The 19,037-nt window shown below is 43.1% G+C and overlaps 2 protein-coding genes across 3 annotated transcripts; both read left to right on the forward strand.

Moving 5' to 3' along the window:
- The first annotated feature begins 1,003 nt into the window (after nucleotides 1-1,003).
- LOC149329726 (uncharacterized) lies at nucleotides 1,004-12,266 on the forward strand. Its single transcript, XM_089559286.1, has 5 exons — nucleotides 1,004-1,421; nucleotides 7,362-7,472; nucleotides 8,302-8,366; nucleotides 11,193-11,319; nucleotides 12,222-12,266. The coding sequence occupies exons 1-5, from the start codon at nucleotides 1,290-1,292 to the stop codon at nucleotides 12,264-12,266; spliced, it is 480 nt and encodes a 159-aa protein (XP_089415412.1). The 5' UTR covers nucleotides 1,004-1,289.
- LOC149329727 (uncharacterized) lies at nucleotides 11,501-16,470 on the forward strand. Of its 2 annotated transcripts, XM_089559595.1 has the most exons (6): nucleotides 11,501-11,663; nucleotides 12,338-12,505; nucleotides 13,917-14,120; nucleotides 14,180-14,315; nucleotides 15,093-15,166; nucleotides 15,935-16,470. In XM_089559595.1, the coding sequence occupies exons 2-6, from the start codon at nucleotides 12,377-12,379 to the stop codon at nucleotides 16,208-16,210; spliced, it is 819 nt and encodes a 272-aa protein (XP_089415721.1). In that variant the 5' UTR covers nucleotides 11,501-11,663; nucleotides 12,338-12,376; the 3' UTR covers nucleotides 16,211-16,470. The 2 variants fall into 2 exon arrangements, with proteins under 2 accessions (XP_089415721.1, XP_089415722.1); XM_089559596.1 differs by lacking the exon at nucleotides 11,501-11,663 and having other exon boundaries at nucleotides 12,206-12,505.
- The last annotated feature ends 2,567 nt before the right edge of the window (nucleotides 16,471-19,037 follow it).

Below are 19,037 nucleotides of genomic sequence, written 5' to 3' on the forward strand. Positions count from 1 at the left end.
ATACCAGCCACTGACAACTTCCTTTTAAACCCCAACTTTGACTCTGCTTTTGCCATGCTGTTTCGCTCAGCAACCCCAAGCCACCCTTCTTTTTTTTTTCACTTCTACACGCGGCCTGCGATCCTTTATTTCCGCTGCCCCAGCTCAGCTGCTTCCAGCAGCGACGGCAGATGCCGGGGATAGCAGAAATTCTTTTACCGAACATCCTTTAAAGCAAGGATGTTCGGATTCGTGGAAAGCGTGAGAATGTGCAAACATTCCAGTGGCTAAGGTTGGAGTTGTTGAATGCAACGTCATGTGATGGAGTCGCCGTACTGCACGTGGGGCAACAGGGTAAGGGCGAAAATTCCAGTGACCCCGGTTCGGGACGTTTGATGTAAGCAGCGCGGTGAAAGCTCAGTCGAGTGGTGGTTTAAAGGGAACTGAGGTCAGTTAAAGTGGCTGGTAACGTGAGAACGGGTGAAAATTCCAGTGAAACGGCTTGGGAGTAGTGGTGTTTTTTTTTTGCATTGAATATGAAAGGTAAAAGAATTTCTGCTATCCCCGGCATCTGCCGTCGCTGCTGGAAGTACCTGAGCTGGGGCAGCGGAAATAAAGGATAGCAGGCCGCGTGTAGAAGTGAAAAAAAAAAGAAGGGTGGCTTGGGGTTGCTGAGCGAAACAGCATGGCAAAAGCAGAGTCAAAGTTGGGGTTTAAAAGGAAGTTGTCAGTGGCTGGTATATACGTGCACAGGTGCGACGTTCATGGTAGTGCCTTTTAAAGTCTTCTGGGCAGTAGGGAACAATAGGGGACAAAATTTGCGCCCCCATCCCTCACGCCATTTGGGGGGGGGGGGGGGGGGGGGGGGCACTACACCTGCCCCTGCCCTCTCCTCTGTGCACTCCTGGTGACTGCTAGAGTGGGAAAGTACGAAAATTACAGCGCCACGGCTTGGGGTTGTTGAACGAAACGTCATGGTGAAAGGAGGAAGTCATGCCAAAGTGGTGGCGTCGCCATATTGTTCATGCACTCGTCCCGATGCGAGAGAAAGTGAGAAAACGCGAGACTCTGCACGGTGTTGTTGCAGCTGCATGAAGTACGGAAATGGTGGAAAGCCCGTACTGAACCTGTTCGCAACAGACCAATGAGAAGTGTTCTGACATCTGCCTGAACCCGATGGTAATTTAAGTTTGGTATAAAATGCCAAAGCGTGCGGCGTGTGCGCCTCACTCTTGCTACGTCTGGCGACCTGACTCAGTAAGCTTCACGCATTGCTTGGTACTACTAGGCCTGCACGTATTTTGAACACCATGGCAGCTAATGTAGTGTGTCTTGTCGCTCTGGAAAGTGGGGAACGGAAAAAGGTATCTCTGTCTGATGGCACTTACGAGGAACTGACGAATGCGCTGACCGTATTTACAGCGATCAACGACAGCACATTGGTAAGTGCACTTTCTTTGCTGCTCTACATCTTGAACTTGAGCGTATAGAGGTGAACAGACATGTCCACAGCACTCGAGTGTAGCGTGCCGCGGAGAAAATTAAGTGAAATATCGGCACTTAACGCCGCTGCTTTGTCAGGGGCAATGCGCTCGTGCCTGCAGGGTTTGTACGTTTGTTCGGCGGCATTTGAGTGTAAGTATTCTCTCTAGAACACAGGATCTGCTTAAAAAAAAAGCGTTGTAGACAAGCGTGCTCACCTCTGTACAGCGACATGTAACAAAGTAGCGCTTGTCCTGTCCTCCTCTCGTCCTTTGTAGTTACCGCGCTGTGCTTTCTGTGTAACAACTTTTTTTTTTGTGAGTTTGTGAACATCCATCTCCACCAAGTTTGTAGACAGCGATGCTGTTCACAAAAGAACAATATTCTCACTTTGTGATGCGCAGTCATTTTGCTCCACAAATGATTAGCCTGAAGAGTGGAAAAACTATTGTTCATAATGTGTGCCTTCAAGCCTAATAATTCCGCTATTCACCTCAATTTTGCCTAAATTCACCTCAAGTAACCTTAATTTTCCTAACTCTGATGAACTTCTGCAGTCTGTTGAGCGAAAAAGCGTGACTTTTGGGTCAAAGTGGAGGGCCGTCTTTTTTGATATATTGTGACAGTCAGTTATAATGCACAGTCGCGGACAGAGTCGCGGACTTTTCCGAGTTGAAACTGTTTTCTGTCGTGTCGCGCAACGAAAATAGAAATGTTTGGTGTCGTTATGTGTGAGGGCAAAAGTAAGGTATACTATACTTGCATATGCATACAACATCCATTACATTTTGCAAGGTTACGCGTCTGAAGACTGACCATACTGACCATTAATTAAGACTGACTTTGTCCATGTTTGTCTGTCCGCGAATGCACAATGTAACATAGCACAGCAACCTTTCCTTCTAAAAACGAATTTGGCGACTAAGATCAGGAGGTGTTGAGGGTGCAACTCTGCAGTCTATCAGCCCGATGGTTGGATCGTTCAGTGCTATAAAAATTTTTCGTCGGGACATTCTTGAAATGTAACAGGGGCCTTTGCAACAAGGTTCGGCTACTTCAAGTTGATAGGCAGAAGTCGTTTCTCATCAGCAGGCGCCATCACATTTACTAGCAAAACAAATGTCAACAAATGTGGTATCAGCCCTTTCATTGCGTGTGCATACGTCGGATCTTGCTTTCGCACTGAATGGCCTACCCTTCCCTGTTGAAAGCAACTGAACAATCATCGACAGTGTGGAAGACACTCTTCACTTTCCCGTTTTTTAGGCAGCTGAAAAGCAATACGAGTGCTGCGCCTTTCATTGAAAATCGGAGAAAAATTCTCTCGGCCAAACCGCTGGCTTGGTAGCGCTCGAATTTCGCACAAAGGTGGTATTTATGGTAACTTTTGCGTTATGCCACGTTTGGGTGAGGTACTTCCATGAATCGGTAAGAATTAAAATTTCTACACTATGTGGCGATGGTGGCGATGCCGGACCAAAACATACTGTTTCGATCGGTGGAACGCCGGACGAATCCGACCAGTAGGGTGTGACCAGAGGTATGTAGGACGGACCTAGAGCTAGCATTCTTTTTCCTAGTATGTCGGGCGGATTCTAGTTGCGCTCCTCTGAATTACCGCCTATTGGACGATAGGTATAATGGTTCAAGAACATATATGCTCACTGCCCGGAATAGGTCGACTGGTGATCGGTGCATCCGCATACTTCGAGAGCACCCTGCAATGAACTGCTTACATGTCTACTACACACATTACAAGCACCAAGACGGATCCTCCGGTTGCACGTGTACCGTTTGCCGCACGTCGCTTGGTTGCATCGTGCGAAATGCAAAATTACTCCTGGATATTTGCAAGCCAACATATATGGGCTCATGAGCTTTTCTGTCGTGTGCTGAAGTCCGCTTCGTGAACTTGAGGCGATTGATGTGGCGAGCCGGCTGCGGTGAGCCGGTTGCGGGGAGCCGATTGAGCGACAGCCAGATATACAGGGTGTCCCAGCTAACTTGGAACAAGGTTTATAAAAAAACTAAGCATTCTTCAGAATTGAAATCGCGCGCATGTTGTTAAGGTTTATCAAAAGTTACAGTACCATTTTTTTTCCTCCTTCTACTTGAATAATCAGTCGTGATAAATCTTTTTAAATAAAGCTTGAAACGTTCCGGCATCAATAAAAAGTGGTGGAGCTCCACAAATACCGTCCAACCCAGGCACTTCCAACGAGATAGACTTAACGTGGCCGTTTTTATTCGGGAAAAACAAAAGCCCGCGGTGTTTAAAAAATACCACGTGACAGCTCGCTCCGTGCGCCCGGATGCGCCCCGATTACAGCGCTCTCACCCGTGCTTTGTAAGAAACATCACCCGCTTCGGGCCTTTCGTGCTGACCAAGACAGGCCTTCGCGATGTGCTTGGTTCCAAGATAAGCGCCAGTGGGTTCGGGCGGGAGTTGAAAGAAAGCGCGGCTCCCGTTTCTGCGGCAATAACTGTACACTCACGTTAGCAGAATGCAAGCGGAGGAACGATGACAATCTCATGAGTTTGAATTTGGGATCAAGATCCCAACAAGTAAAGACGCATATAACAAGCCTGATAACGTCGTGTGAATTACGCTGAAAAACAGGAGCCGCGCTTTCTTTCCATTGCCGCCCGTACCCACTGGTGCTTATCTTGGAACCAAGCACATCGCGAAGCCCTGTCTTGGGCAGCACGAAAGACCCGAAGCGGGTGATGTTTCTTACAATGCACGGATGAGAGCCCTGTAATCGCGGCGCATCCGGGCGCATGGAGCGCGCTATCACGTGGTATTTTTAAAACTCCGCGGGCTTTCGTTTTTCCCGAATAAAAACAGCCACGCTAAGTCTATCTTGTTGGAAGTGCGTGGGTTTGTCTATATTTGTGGAGCTCCACAACTTTCCTATTGACGCCTGAACGTTTCAAGCTATATTTAAAAAGTAAATTTATTTATCTCGACTAATTGTTCAAATAGGAGGAGCGAAAAAATGGTACTGTAACTTTAGATAAACCTTAACAACATCCACGCGATTTCAGTTCTGAGAAGCGCTTAGTTCTTTTATAAATCTTGGTCCAAGTTAGCTGGGACACCCTGTATAAGAATGGGCGAACTTCTCTTTGCAGCTCCTCGAAAGTAGCGAATGTAGCGTGCGCCTTGCAATGCAGAAGCTTTGCACATAAGATCGCGTAACGAGCAGCATTGGCGCATATACAGGGTGTTTCACGTAACATGAACCAGGGATTTAAAAACAGTGGCTCACCGGAGCTGGGCGGAACGAACGACATATTGTTTCCCGCCGTGTGACGCTCCTCAGGGAATATTTTTTTTAATTCTGCTTAATTAGCCGAAATTAATTATGCAAGTTTGGTATTATTCACTTTCGGGTCACGTGCGTTCCCTTAAGTTGTAGAGGGGGTTCAGAAAGAACCGATCCAGTTTTTTGCAGCAATTTATTTCCGAAGCGAATTATGATAAAAAAAGCTACGTGACTGCGCTCATGTGCTACCATATTCCAGCACTCCCAACCGTGTTTCGAACGAACGAAACGTGAGCGCTGACCATTCCCAAGTGAGCGGCCACCGCTCAGTTCGACAGGCTGCAAATTTATAAAAAAAAAATGGTGGCTACCTTAAAATAGGCGACTCCACTGCTTTCCCTTCCTTTTTTGTTTTGCCTACGAGATGGTTCAGTAGAACTCCGTCTGAATTGGTTGTCGAAGGCTGCTTATCACTTATCGAAGATCACGGCACGCGCTTTCCGCGTTCAGGTAGAATGTGCTGATGCACTTTCAAGACAATGCCGAGAGCGGCGCCGGCCGCTCACTTCGAGACGGTGAGCGTGCACGCTTCGTTCACTCAGGACGCGCTTGGCAGCGCTACAGTACGGTAGCGCAAGAGTGCAATCACGTGGTTTTTTTTCATATTTCGCGGGCTTTCTTGAAATTCTGGAAAAATGAGCCACGTAGAAATATCGTACTACAAAAAACTGGATCAGTTGTTTAGTAACCCCCCCCCCCCTGCAATACAACGAAACACAAGTGACCCTGTGGTGAATATTAAATTTTTTTGCATAATTAATCGATGGTAACAAATTAATTAAGCGCAATTTTAAAAAAATACTCCGAGGAGCGCCACAAGACGGGAAACAATATGCATTTAGTTTCAACCAGTTCTGATGTGTCACTTCTTTTTTAATCTGTGGTTCAGGTTACGCGAAACACCCTGTATACACTGGACGCGGCATTAGTCATGGACCTGGAGTCAGCCGTACCTTTAACGAGAATGAACGAGGTCCGGCGGACGTATTAGTCATTTCAGTAAATATATTTGCATCCCTTTTGTAACGGGCACTAGCGAGTGCTACCTTGCAAGTAAAGTGGTGAACTATTTATTTGTTTTGTACTTGGCCCTCCCCCTTTCCCCCTTTTTAAACTTAATCCTGTTCCGATTCCTTTTTTTTTCCAGTAAAGGCTGTTTTTTATGTTGTAAGCTATACTCCAGTCTTCTCTTGCTCGTCTTTACAGCTGATGTGGTAATTTTTTTTCACTACCCCTAGAAACCAAAACTTCTGGAACGCTATGTCCTCTCTGATATTTGTTTGTATAGTCTTATAGTCTACCATATTATGTTTAATGTTTTCTAACTGCTCCCGCATGCTTCACAAATAATATTGCCTTGTTCACACTTGCTTCTCTATTGCCTGGTTCTAAGGCGACCAGATCTAGCCTCAAATAGAAGGTCTACCCTCTCAGATTTCATTTTTACCAACTCTGTGTTCACACACTGAATCTTTTGTTTCTACTTTTTGCCTCCACTTAGCAGTCTGTTTTTTTTTTTTTGGTGCTCTCATAACTTCCTTTTCCCTGTTGTTACTTGTGTAGCATGTCGTATATGCTTTCTAGTCCTTTTCCTCCATCACATGTCCGCATATTCTCAATATGATACCCCAGTTATGGATCCCTTTCATGGAAAATCAAGTTTGTAGTAACACGTGAAATGATAGTAATCTATGCGTAGAGTTGTAATAAATCCTGCACTAGAACCATGTATCTTGGTGAATGCAGTGCAAGGAGTGAAACGGAGGACATGGAGATATGAAATGAACACCAGTTATCTAGATAGCAGTTGACACTGTTATATGATTCAGGACCTCTGGTTCCCACTTGCCTCTGGTTCCTCTGGTTCTTCTGGGACCTCTGGTTCCCACAAAGTTTCACGCATTGCCTAGAGATGTATTTCACTCAAAATCACGGGACGCAGTCTCTTCACTGTTGGCTACCGATTCATTTATGCTCCCTGTCAAACTCAAGTGCCGAGCAAAAAAAAAGCATGTTACCTCGTTGTACCTCAACATTATGGGTGTTTTCACTGCAAAAGACATTCTGAAAATCAGACCGGCTGTTATTGATCACCTACAAAAATGGCTTAAAGGTATCGTCTATAAGAACGTCTTTTTTTTTTGCTCGGGGCTTGAGTTTGACAGGGAGCATTAATGAATCTCTAGCCACGGACAGCACCTCATGATTTTGAGTTAAATACACCTCTAGGAGATGCATGAAACTTTGTTGGTAGAATGCGCAGTTATGAATTGTGAATGAAATGATACCAGTAGTCTCACAGGCAAGTGGGACAGAGGTCTTGCACCGTATAACAGTGTCAACTCCTGTGAAGATAACTGATGTTCGTTTCATGCCTATGCCCTTTCTTTTGTTTTTTTGCATAGCATTCCCCAAGATATACTGCTCTAGTGCAGAATGTGTTACATATCTCACGCATTACCATGACAAGAGTGCATAACTCAAGTAGCATTGCGAGAATATAGTTCTTGCATGAGCTTACCGCACACAGAGGTCGTAATTCATTGCATGATCAAACTGTTCTTTTTTTAGATCCAGATATATGATGCAGAATTGGAAGACTTCATCGACCTTGAGCCTGGTGAACCTATTAGCAATAAAGCTAAAATCAGGGTCACAAGGAAGGTGACACCTCCCATAGATGTGAGTACTGTACTACACTGGCATGAACAGTGCAAGGCTGTGAAGTAGCAACTGATATGAAGTGCATTATTTCATATAAAACAAAGTTAGAACAGTGGCTTTACTGTAGTGCACACACTGCATGGGCTATGTGACAGCTATAAAATAGGATGTGGAAACCCGAACAGGACCACTACAGTGCAGGCAAAGAACATAAAAATAATAGATGCCAGATAGAGGATACACCTGTGCTTGTTAGCACTTCGAGAGAGTAGTCATTGTGCCTTTGAAGTGAAAACCAACAGTGCTAGCCTTCAGACTCCCTCAAGTATGGGCACCAAAATTATGCGTACTTATTAGGTACAACAAGGCCATAAAAAAATGCACAAGCACTTTTAGCTGCAGTGTACAACAAACCTGATTCATATTTCTAGGTAAAGGTTCTACTGAAGTACATATTGAAATAAAAAACCGATTGTTAAAGAACACCTTGTTGCAAAGTAGAAAAGTATGGCATATGTTTCCGGCATATGTTTCATTCCGGCCTCACTGTACAGGCGCGGACAAAAGTAAATGGAGCACGCAACTGTCTTCGAATATTTTCCACGCGTCACCTAACTGAAATTACCAGCAGTGGTACGCGCATGCTGGTAGAGGAGGTTGGTGGGCTTTCTTGTAGACAAGCAACGCTTCTTCATTACCAATGGAGGAAGCGTGATTGCACTTCAAACGCAATAGCGTGCTCCGTTTACTTATGGCCGCGCCTGTACATTCCATGAGAAATCAATCACTGCAGCAATGAAACTGGAAGGCACTGTTTCAGCATATCGTGTGCCTTTTTTCAATACAGAGTACACGTGACAGTGCATCCAGCAGCCCATTGCAGACCCTTTCTGCAGAGGTGGTTGATGCAAGGTGAGCATACATTTTCAAGAGCTGTGACTTATCCTGCTAGTGTGCCACCAAGAACCAAGCATCATGGAATATTAGAAAGCCCACATAATACCTAATACAAGGCTTATCACCTTGTCAGGCATGTGCTCTATGCAGGATGTTGTTTGTTAACACCTTTTCACACTTAGTTCATTAAAATGGGATGTGGAGGGCTTGAAAAGCTACAGACCAATCATCTTTACTGCCTACTGTCTAAAAGGTATTCACAGAGGTGATCACAAATAAAACCTGAGCAACCATAGACCTCAATCAACCAAGCGATCATGCTGGCTTTTGTAAAGGCTATCCGAAAATATACTATATTCATACCATCAATCAGCTGATAAGAGAAATGCACAAATATAACCAGCCACTATACGTATCCTTGACAGATGATTAGGAAGCATTTGAGTGAGTAGAAATGTCAGCTGTCATGCTGGAATTGAGGTGTAGAAGAGGCGCATGTAAAGGTGATAGAAAATATCTGGTAGATGCACAGCCATCGCCCTTCTGCATAGAGAAAGTGATGAAATAATTGCTATTAGGAAAAGTGTTGGGCAGATAGACATGATCTGTACAGCAGTATTCACCGCTTGTGTACAGGAGGTATTCAGAGAACCATATTGGGAGGAGTTCAGGATACAAGTTAATGGAGAATACCTTATTAATACCCGATTTGCTGAGGATATTGCTTCACTAAGTAAATTGGGTAATAAATTGCAAAGCACGATGAGGACCTGAACAGGCAAAGCAGGATGAGTGCTCCAAAAATTAACAGGAACAAACCTTTGATAGTCTCGGAAGGGCACAACAGTTCAAGATGGGCAGCAAAGCATCGCAAGTTGTGAGGGAATACGTCTACTTAGGACACATAGTAAAAGCTGACCCAGACCACAAGAGTGAAATAACTAGGAAAAGGTTGGGGTGGAGTGAATTTGACAGGAGGAGGAGGAAGAGAAATTAAAAAAGGAAAGGCAGGCCATTCATATCTGAATGGAAGCTTACCGGTATCTCTCAAGAGGAAAGTATATAACATCTCTATCTTACCGATACTCACCTATAGGGCAGTAACAAGGAGAATTCTGAAAGGGGCTGGACTTAAACCAAGAACAATACAGCGAACTATGGGAAGGAAAATGATAGGTGTTATATTAAGAGAAAATAAGAGCACATTGTGCCAGGGAATAAAATGAGAGTTAATAATATCCTACTCAAAATCAAGAAAAGATGGGCATGGGTAGATCATGTAACGCGGAGGCAATATAGCCGATGGTCCCTTAAGGTAAGAGTGGATTCCAAGAGAAAGTAAGTGCAGCAGGGTCATCAGAGTCAGGTGGGAAGATGAGATTAGCAAGTTTCCAGGTGTAAGGTGGCCGCAGCTGGCACAGGACAAAGTTACCTGGCGGAATGTGGGAGAGGCCATTGTCCTACTTTTGGACGTAGTTAGGCTGATGGTGGTGGTAGTGGTAGTGGTGGCAGTGTTTTAGTATTCTGTGCATTTCTCCATAGCCTGATTGTAGTGTTCTCTTCACAGAGTGTCTAGTTCTCAGTAACAATGGTAAAACACCAATCAAAGAACTGTGTTGGGTCAGGCAAGGCAAAAAGATTTTTCCACTACTAGCTGTTCACCACGCATTTGCAAGAGGTATTCAGGGCGTCGGACTGGAAACAGCTAGAAATAAAGGTGATTGGAGAACCCATTAATAATCTCCAATTTGCTGATGGTACTGCCCAGCTAAGTAACTCTGGGGAAGAATTGCAATGCGAAATGGAGGACTTAAGCATGCAAAACATAGCGGTAATGCTCAACACTCTGGGAACAGAACAGTTTGTGATGTGCAGTGATATAGTGGAAGTGGTGAAAAAGCACATCTTACCAGAATAAGTAATGACTGGTGATCCAGGCCACAGGAATGAAATTGGAAAAGAAGTTACAAGGAGCAGTGCATTTAGAACCCCAGCCTGCCTGGCGCATTCCATTATTGCTTGTGAATGGAAACATAACATATTTCCAATCACGGTCTCATTGATCATTTCACTGCAGCACAAAGGTTTACTGGCAACCTGGTTCTCATTACACATGCTAATGTACCTTCTTTTGTGATACTAGCTCCGATTTCTATCACAGCTGTGATACTGCTTCACTTCACCTTGTATTGCTATATGCTGCATTTCAGGCATAGTTCAGCATAGCTGCTACCTATTGCTGGTAGGATAGGATAGGATAGGATAGGATAACTTTATTTGGCTCTAGCACAAGTGTTTTTTGTTTTTTTTATGTGGTCAGATGAGTCCATCCGCAGGTGAAACATTGGTGCTGTGGGTTACAAGGCTCCTTAATCATGTGTAAAGAGCAAGCAGTCACTTCACCATCACCCTGTCTTTTGTAGAGCGCATTTTCTGTACAGCATTTGTAGAGCAGCCAATAACAGCAGCCGCAAAATATGTTGGTATCTAGGATATATAAAACAATCTTGTATTATTCTCAGTGACTGCAAGTACTGTCACCAGCAAGGGTGGCAAGACATGGAGCTGTTTTCGAAGGCTGTCTTGAGGACATCATTTAAAGGCTTGGGCAATGTTATGGAATGGTTCATTAGTATGTCATGCAGTGAAGGTTGTGAAGTGTAAGAGCACTTGCTGCTGGGCTAGTTGGTTTTGGTTCATAATTAAATCGTTTTAGGCACAAAAAACAGACAAGACACATAGGTAGGTGACAGGTGACAATTGTGAATTGTGTGCCACATGTGTCAAACTTGATGTATATCAAAAATAACTGACTTGTATGTTTCCTTCACTGTGTTGCAGTGGCAGCATTGTGCACGACGTGAATGCCATACCATTTGAGGACAGATTCGATTACATGGGATTTACCTTGCCGTCCTTGGCACCATATGAGGATGTCCTCAAGCGGCAGACACCAATCAGTGGCCATGTCAGACGGTTTATCATTGATAAACTGTTTCAGGAATGTTTTAAGCTGGCATGGTATGTGGTGCTTCAAACTATTACTTGGCATTTCTTGCTGCTCTGCTAGCATTGTTGCAGTGTGATGTCTTTAAATACAGTCAGTAAAAATTGTGAACTACCATTTACTGCATGCAAATCACAGCAGTAATTATTGCTATAGCCTGTAGTACTATTATTTCCACTTAACATAGTGCAACATTTCACCTCTGTTCTAGGTACCCATCCCGCACACTGTACCGTGTTGCTGCCGAAAAGCTTCTTCAAAAATATCCGCATCTAGTTGATCGAGTTGGGAACGGAAGTGGTTTGGTGAGCACACATAGTTTGTTAGTTTTCTTTGATGAAATTTAACTGTACTGCAGCACTTGAAGAGAGTTTGGTTTCAATTATTTGGTGGCCCATATTAGTGTGTGATAATGAAGCTTGAGGCGAGCACTTTTTGAGGGCAGTATGAGCATGGGAAGCTTGAGCAGTAATGCCCACTTAACATGGATAGTTTCGATAGATGCTGAACCTTTTGCCAATACATTCGCTTGCTCCAAAAATGCTCAGGTCATGTACTGTACGTGTTGTACTTAAAAGTAACGTACAAGTGTCTTTTCCATGTGACACCACAATCAACCATGCACTCGTCAGAAAATAATTTGTGCAAATCGATAATAGTGCCATCAGTACAAATCCATAGAGGTAAGCTCTACCCACATTCAATTCTTTGGTGAACAAAACTGATTCATCTGTTTTTATCTGAATGCAATACACATTTGCAGAAGAGTAACTGCAGAGTGTCACATTTTGGTCCTGTACCTTCTTGCCAGTGCAATACAAAAAGCACTCATGAGCAAACCTTTGGTTATCATGTTTCCATAGGCACCTGATGATGGCACGGGTTGCATGCTTGCAAGTTTAGGGTGATACACGTTCCTTGAATCCCTACTTGTCTAAACACTTCTTTTTAGATCCTTTGTGTCCAATTTTTTTTACAGGAATCATGGGTGCTAGGCCTGCGAAACAAATTTAAAAATATGAGGAGGAAAACAGAGACGATCACAGAAGAGATGCTGGAAAAAAAAAGAAAGCACTCGGGCGCAGCTGCAAAAAGGGGGAGTGAAAAAGACACGGAGGCAGCGAACAAGAAATTATGCCGCCTCTTCGTGAGTTTTTGCTTCTGCTTGTTTCCTGTTAGAAATTTCCAGCTAATAGTATGTTACTATGTTTCGATTGTGTCGGTGCTGACTCTCAGGGCTGGGGGCAAAGTCCACTTTATTACACATGCGAGTAGGGTGGTCTTGGGGGATCCTGACCACTTTGCTAGCTTGGTAATAACTAAAAATGATAATACTCTGCTTTATGCAAGATGAACTACTCTTTTACCTGCTGTTTCTTGTAACCTTCAGACACTGAATTTCTTTATGCTCAGTGTGCTATGTTAACATTTGCATTATTATTTCACGCACCTTCACGAGGCAGTTCAGCCATTTAATATCAATGCACATCCTGGCCACTGTGGCTGCATTGTGGTGGAGGCAAAACGCAAAAATTTCCACATGCTTTGCAATGCCACTCCAATACCAGATGGTCTAAATTAGTCCAGAGCCCTTCACTACAGAGTCCCACATAGCCCATGAGTTGCTTCAGGATGAAACAACTCCGGGTGCCGAAATTTCCAGCCCTCTACTACAGTCTAAAATGGCACATGTGCAGCTTTGAGGCATGCCGCAGTTCAGTATATAGCCACTCCTATTTACCATGTTTATTCCTGCCTATCAATGTATCCTGTGGTGCATCTGGACCTACAGTAGAAAGGTTTGCTTTGACAATGGGGCTACTAATAGCTAAACAGCAAATATTTTATGATGTTCATTTAAAGACTGCATGGTAATAATAAAATACTGATGGTACTGAAGAGTGGCCATCTAAAAAATGGGGATCCTATAAAAGTGCTGTAGCGGCTAAGGTGTTCCGCTGGATCTATTCCTTGGCGCACTAAGGTTTCTGTGCATGTTAGAACCCTAGGCAGTTCAAATTAATCAAGAATCTTGTTGTACGGTGTGCCTTTTTTTCTTTCCCACCATAGTACAGGTATGTGCCTGAAAGCCACTCCCTTTACTTCGGCTTTTAAAAGCTGGTACAACTCAGCAAATGGTTGGTTGGTAGGCTGGTTGGTTGATGGGGTTTAACGTCCCAAAGCAACTCTGGCTATGACGGACGCCGTAGTGAAGGGCTCCAGAAATTTCGACCACCTCGGGTTCTTTAACGTGCACTGGCATCGCACAGTGCAGTGCACATTAAAGAATCCCAGGTGGTCAAAATTTCCAGAGCCCTTCCTGCCATCTAATTATTATGAAAAATGTTCCTGTAAGTATTTATTGAAATGGAAAGTAGTAAGGAACTTTTGTGTGATGCATTTGCCTTTAGTTTAAGGAAAAGTTATTAGCGGGTAGTAAGGTGGGAAGAAGATGAATGCGATTTTGTGACATGAATTGAAAAAAGCAATTCCAGATTGCCTTTAAAGGGCTTATACTGACCCCACTTTATTGGAGTAACTCATTCTTTTCATTACAGGACTGTAGCCACCTTTTTGTTTACGGAGAAACAATGGAGTCACTCGAAAGCCACAATGAGTGGCTTAGAGAAAACCTGGCTGCAGACAGCAGTGAACTGCGGCCACGCTTGCTGGCTACGGCTCAGAGGCGCCATCAGGAGCTCCGGACTATGAGCATATCAGATGCTTTGCTCCTCTTTCCTTTCCTGAGAACTCAAACATCGGTACGTTCAGCATTTTAATATTTTGTGCATTGTTTTAAATGTGCTCTTTTCTTTTTTAGCTCTTGATGGAGTTTGATATCCTATTCAAGAGAAGCATTGCTGATGCCATAAAGGGTGGTTTTTCATCGCTGCGCAAAATCCTCGTGGAACATGGTGATGAGCATGAAGCCGCAGCATTGGCCCAGCAAGGAGATGGTAACTACAATAACACAATTCCATTATTTTCGTTTACCACTTATATTGCACTTTTATTCTAAAAGACAAGATGACATGAAAGGTTGCATGTTAATCTTTTCAGAAGTGCCACCTTGGAAATGCATGGCAATGCAGGTTTCCATGCTGGCCAGTTACGGCAAAAGGCAATGTGTAGGGTTTATATCAGGTGTCCGAGCTAGCTTGCCAAGGTTTAAAATTACACCGGAGCATTATAGATGGAGGCAACTTCAACCTGTACTTTGTTCAATGAATAGTTAAATAAACTGATTGTGTTCTGGGCAAATTCCAGTGCCAAATTGTAGACCTGACAAAAAGCGTCTAATTCATCAGTTTTTATTTTCATGAGTGCTACTGCTGGTGGGAGCGTGATGAAAAACTGTAGCGGAACACTGTGGTCCCCCACAAAGATGCCTCGATAGCTGCACTGTCCGACAGCAAAAGCACTGTGTGCACTGTGAATCGCTAGTGGGCATCTGCGGTCTACAAACTTCCTCTGCTTTGATTACTGACCTTTTTCCCTTTAAGCCCAATCCTCTAAAAGTATCGCATGAACTGCTCCATCATTAAGTATGCACACAATTACCGGAATTACCTTATTAGTTTACAGTCAGTCAGTACCTTGGTCTTGAATTTGTCGCAGTGTGAGATCTTCTGCCAGGCATTTCTTTCGCGAAAATGATGCATGTTGCATTTGCACTTTGTTGGCTGGAAATTTCAACCTGCCGTCTGACAAGTTCTACATGACTGTTTCTGCAGAAAATGACCTGCTAGGGCTGCTCACTGTCACCATGACAAGGCTGAAGGAACCAATTGAGGCAGTCTTAACTGAAGTAAGTGTCTGATCTATTGGTTTACTTTCATGCTAATAATATATGGCAACACAATGCGATGTAAGAGTGATAGTGTAGTGGCAGCAGCGAGTTCACCGCCAACGTGCCACCTGTTCTGCGTCCACTGCAAACACCCTACTGGCCGTGGCTCTACAAAAGCAACCAGCAGTTGTCTCCGCCCTTTGTGTGTGCTCTGCAAACTAAGACTGACTAGCCAGCCTACCGTTATGGTGATTAGTAGTGCGCAGTGCCTTGCACTGTCAAGACTATGTGGCCATGACACTTTCTGTGCGGGAGCAATTGTTGCATTTTTCTGGCGTTAAATTTAGTAGCAGTGGATTTAAATATGTCACCAGGTTCAGTGCTAGTTTTGCTGCATTTCTGGAATAAGTGCCAAGAATGGAAGCTAAGCTAAGTAAGCTGTTCTCCCGGCTCTTGCATGACAGTTTTGACAACTTGACTAAACATGACTATTCCAGCCCTAGTGCAATCACCAAATCATGCTATCTACCTGCGTTCTTTTGTCCTCATTAGTGCACCTCTCAAGAATGTCGCTCTTCATATGTACTTGCTGCTTGGTTTCCATAAGCAGCTTTCACCCTGAGGCCTTTAGCGCAGCATAATTATTTGCTTGCAGCTAATGCTACAAGCAAAACTTTTAACTACGTCTATCTGAATGAAATAGCCTAATTTCTTGCTGTGAACATTGCTTCAAGCCTAAAGGTGTGTAATTGATTATGTCTGGTTTTTCTTCAATCTTCATTACAGAAGGAGCCTCCTTTGACTCCATGCCTCGTCAAGACTGACGGAACAATAAGCCTCTATGTTGATAAGCAACACCTTTTTGAGGTGTCATCCCTGCATGCAGGGATGGCATCTCTCTTCGCATCTTTTTGGGTATTCCACATAGAGTACCCCCGAAAGGCGCATAGAATGTTAACCTTTATGGAGCATTCCTTCCTGGACTTAAAGCACACAAAGCCGCGCATTAAGTCGCTGGACCTAATAAACTTGTATAAGGGTCATGGAGGTGGCTCTCCATAAATGTATAAAGAGTTTGCTGCAAATCCTAATGTTGTAAATAATGTTGTAAATAATGTTGCAAATAGTGTTGTGAATAGTGTTGTGAATAGCATTGTAAATAGTATTGTAAATAGTATTGTAAATAGCGTTGTAAATAGCATTGTAAATAGTGTTGTAAAAAGCATTGTAAATAGCATTGTAAATAGTGTTGTAAATAGCATTGTAAATAGTATTGTAAGCAGTTCTGTAAGTAATTAAAGATTATTTCAGCTCAGTGCCTGCAATTTGATTTAAGCATTCACTCGAGTTCTGTGCCCCCTCAAGGAGTGAAATATACTCATGTTGCATCATGAATGCAACTTTATAGCAGGAAATTTACTCCAAAAAAACCTTGCAGAAACTCCTTCAAAGGAGCGGAAACACTCCTGAAAAGCTCTCTAAAAGGAGCATTTATTACTGCTATTTGGTGCCATTTTAACCCCTGTCCTGAGAGAAGTAAAAATGTACTCCTCTGAACACCAAACATACCTCTCCATATGTGAGAATACAGCTGGTACTAAAAGGAGGATTAATACTCCTTTATGATCTCAACATTTACTCCAAAAGAACACCTGTCCTAAGAGGATTAAAATTTCTACTCCTCTGAACACCACAGATACCTCTCTGCATGTGAGAGTAAAGCAGGTACTGAAAGGAGTAAATGATCACAACATTTACTCCCAAAAGAACCCCCCTCCTAAGAGGAGGAAAAATTTTACTCCTTTGAACACCAAAGATACCTCTCCTTACGTAAGAGTAAAGCAGGTACTGAAAGGAGTAAATGATCACAACATTTACTCCCAAAAGAACCCCCCTCCTAAGAGGAGGAAAAATTTTACTCCTTTGAACACCAAAGATACCTCTCCTTACGTAAGAGTAAAGCAGGTACTGAAAGGAGTAAATGATCACAACATTTACTCCCAAAAGAACCCCCCTCCTAAGAGGAGGAAAAATTTTACTCCTCAGTGAACACCAAAAATACTTCTCCGTACGTAGGAGTATCGCAAATACTCCTTTTTTGAGGTGTAACTGAAACTCCTTTTCGGGAGTGCGCTACGCGATGGGCCATTTACTCCTTTCTGGGTGTTTTTCCGTTTGCAGTGTAGCGTACTAGCGCAATAAATACCCCAATAAAAATAATGGCGCCCATGGCTAAATCGGTAGCGCGCGTGCCTGGGATGGCTGCTAAGGAGTAAATTAATTTCACAGCGCTTTCACGTGACCTAAGTATTTATTATGCTGTGGTCCAGTATTTGCGTAACGTACTCAAATAACTTGAGGAACAAGGCAATTGGTTACAAATTTTGTGTTAAAAGTAAGCATGTGTCTGCTTTTATTCGAATTAAAATGATACTTGTTTACACCACTGGCAATCTGAAAGAAAAAAGAAACACGGGGTCTCGTATTTTATTGCGGCTACTGCCTGGCATGTTATAATAATAATGCTTTATTTCCACCAAATCAAATACAATTTGATGGAGGAGGGGAGAAAAAAAGCGGCTATCCGCTTGACGGAGTTCTCCTCTCCTGTTCAGACGGCAGTGACAGAAAACGAGGAACTAAATTGAACATCAAGTCATCAAGTCATTAAGAACATAAAACGAAGAACTAAATTGAACATAAAGTCATAGATGAACAAAAACATCAATATAAGCAATGTCTGTAACCGAACAGAATACACAGAAATCAAAAGGGGGTATCAGCAACGAAAAAGGGGTATCAGCACAGTAGACGACCAGTCATCAAATAACAAAAAGGGTGGAGAGTAATTCATAAAACAGGAGTTGATGTATTAGCACTTAACCAAATGAACAATCATGCTACGCAGAGAGGAGATGGTGATTTCACGGAGGTTTACGCCTGCTTCAATTAACTGGTTTTGTAAATACGGTAGTTGGTAATTAAGTCTTTGGCGACCGTAGCTAGTTCTTGTGAATGGTAAAACCCATTGTGGTTGGTGGCGATGCGCATATGGTGAATCGGACTGATGCAAAGGAGCCATAGAGGAAATGGTGTCAACATGGCGCTTTTGCTCAACTGTATACACGCGCAGCAGTCTGTAAGCATAGATGTTTAATATGGCGATAATGTTGAGGTTAGTTACCAAATCCTGAGTTGTGTGTCTAACGGGCAAGTCATAAACTATACGAAGGACTTTTTTCTGAAGTACTAATATTTTGTGTAAGTTAGTATGTGTTGTTGTTGCCCACACTAATGTGCAGTAGTTTAGGTGTGAACAGAACAGGGAATTATATAAGAGAAGTTTGACTGTCTGTGGTAAAATATGTCTGTGGCGTGATAGAAAACCTATAACCTTAGATGTCTTCAACATGACATTACTGACATGGTCATCCCACAGCATATTTTCGTGAAAATAAACACCAAGTGATTTGAATGATTTTACTATTTCAATTTCTTGTGATTTATAAGAGAGAGCTAGTTCTGCACTACAAGTTTTATGCTACGGACGGAAAATTACAGCTTTGGATTTTGACACATTTATTGAAAGAAAATTTGAGTCTGACCATTCCTCTAGATTCTTTAATATGCGATTAGCATGCATGTTTAGATCGTCACAGGTATCACCAGGTATAAGGATAGTAGTGTCATCGGCATAAATGATAAAGCGGGCGGAAGTGTCAATAGTTACAATGTCATTAATGTAGAGATTGAACAGCAGAGGGCCAAGGATGCTGCCCTGAAGGACACCGGTATTAACTGAGCGTTGTGATGATTTGAAGTTTCTAATCTGAACATATTGTTTTCGAGATGATAAATAAGATTGTCACCTAAGGTTGTCACCTACATT

The sequence above is a fragment of the Amblyomma mixtum genome, chromosome 9 (assembly GCF_055824585.1).
Source record: "Amblyomma mixtum isolate Tamu chromosome 9, ASM5582458v1, whole genome shotgun sequence".
In the NCBI taxonomy this organism is placed as follows: Eukaryota; Metazoa; Arthropoda; class Arachnida; order Ixodida; family Ixodidae; genus Amblyomma; species Amblyomma mixtum.

Excerpts from the sequence above, each read along its gene's own strand:
- LOC149329727 (XM_089559595.1), top strand. The coding sequence starts at position 12,377 with ATGAGGAGGAAAACAGAGACGATCACAGAAGAGATGCTGGAAAAAAAA. Across the intron at positions 12,506-13,916 it reads AGAAATTATGCCGCCTCTTC|GACTGTAGCCACCTTTTTGT; the intron begins GTGAGTTTTTGC and ends TTTTCATTACAG. Across the intron at positions 14,316-15,092 it reads ATTGGCCCAGCAAGGAGATG|AAAATGACCTGCTAGGGCTG; the intron begins GTAACTACAATA and ends CTGTTTCTGCAG.
- LOC149329726 (XM_089559286.1), top strand. The coding sequence starts at position 1,290 with ATGGCAGCTAATGTAGTGTGTCTTGTCGCTCTGGAAAGTGGGGAACGG. Across the intron at positions 7,473-8,301 it reads AGGTGACACCTCCCATAGAT|AGTACACGTGACAGTGCATC; the intron begins GTGAGTACTGTA and ends TTTTCAATACAG. Across the intron at positions 8,367-11,192 it reads GCAGAGGTGGTTGATGCAAG|TGGCAGCATTGTGCACGACG; the intron begins GTGAGCATACAT and ends ACTGTGTTGCAG.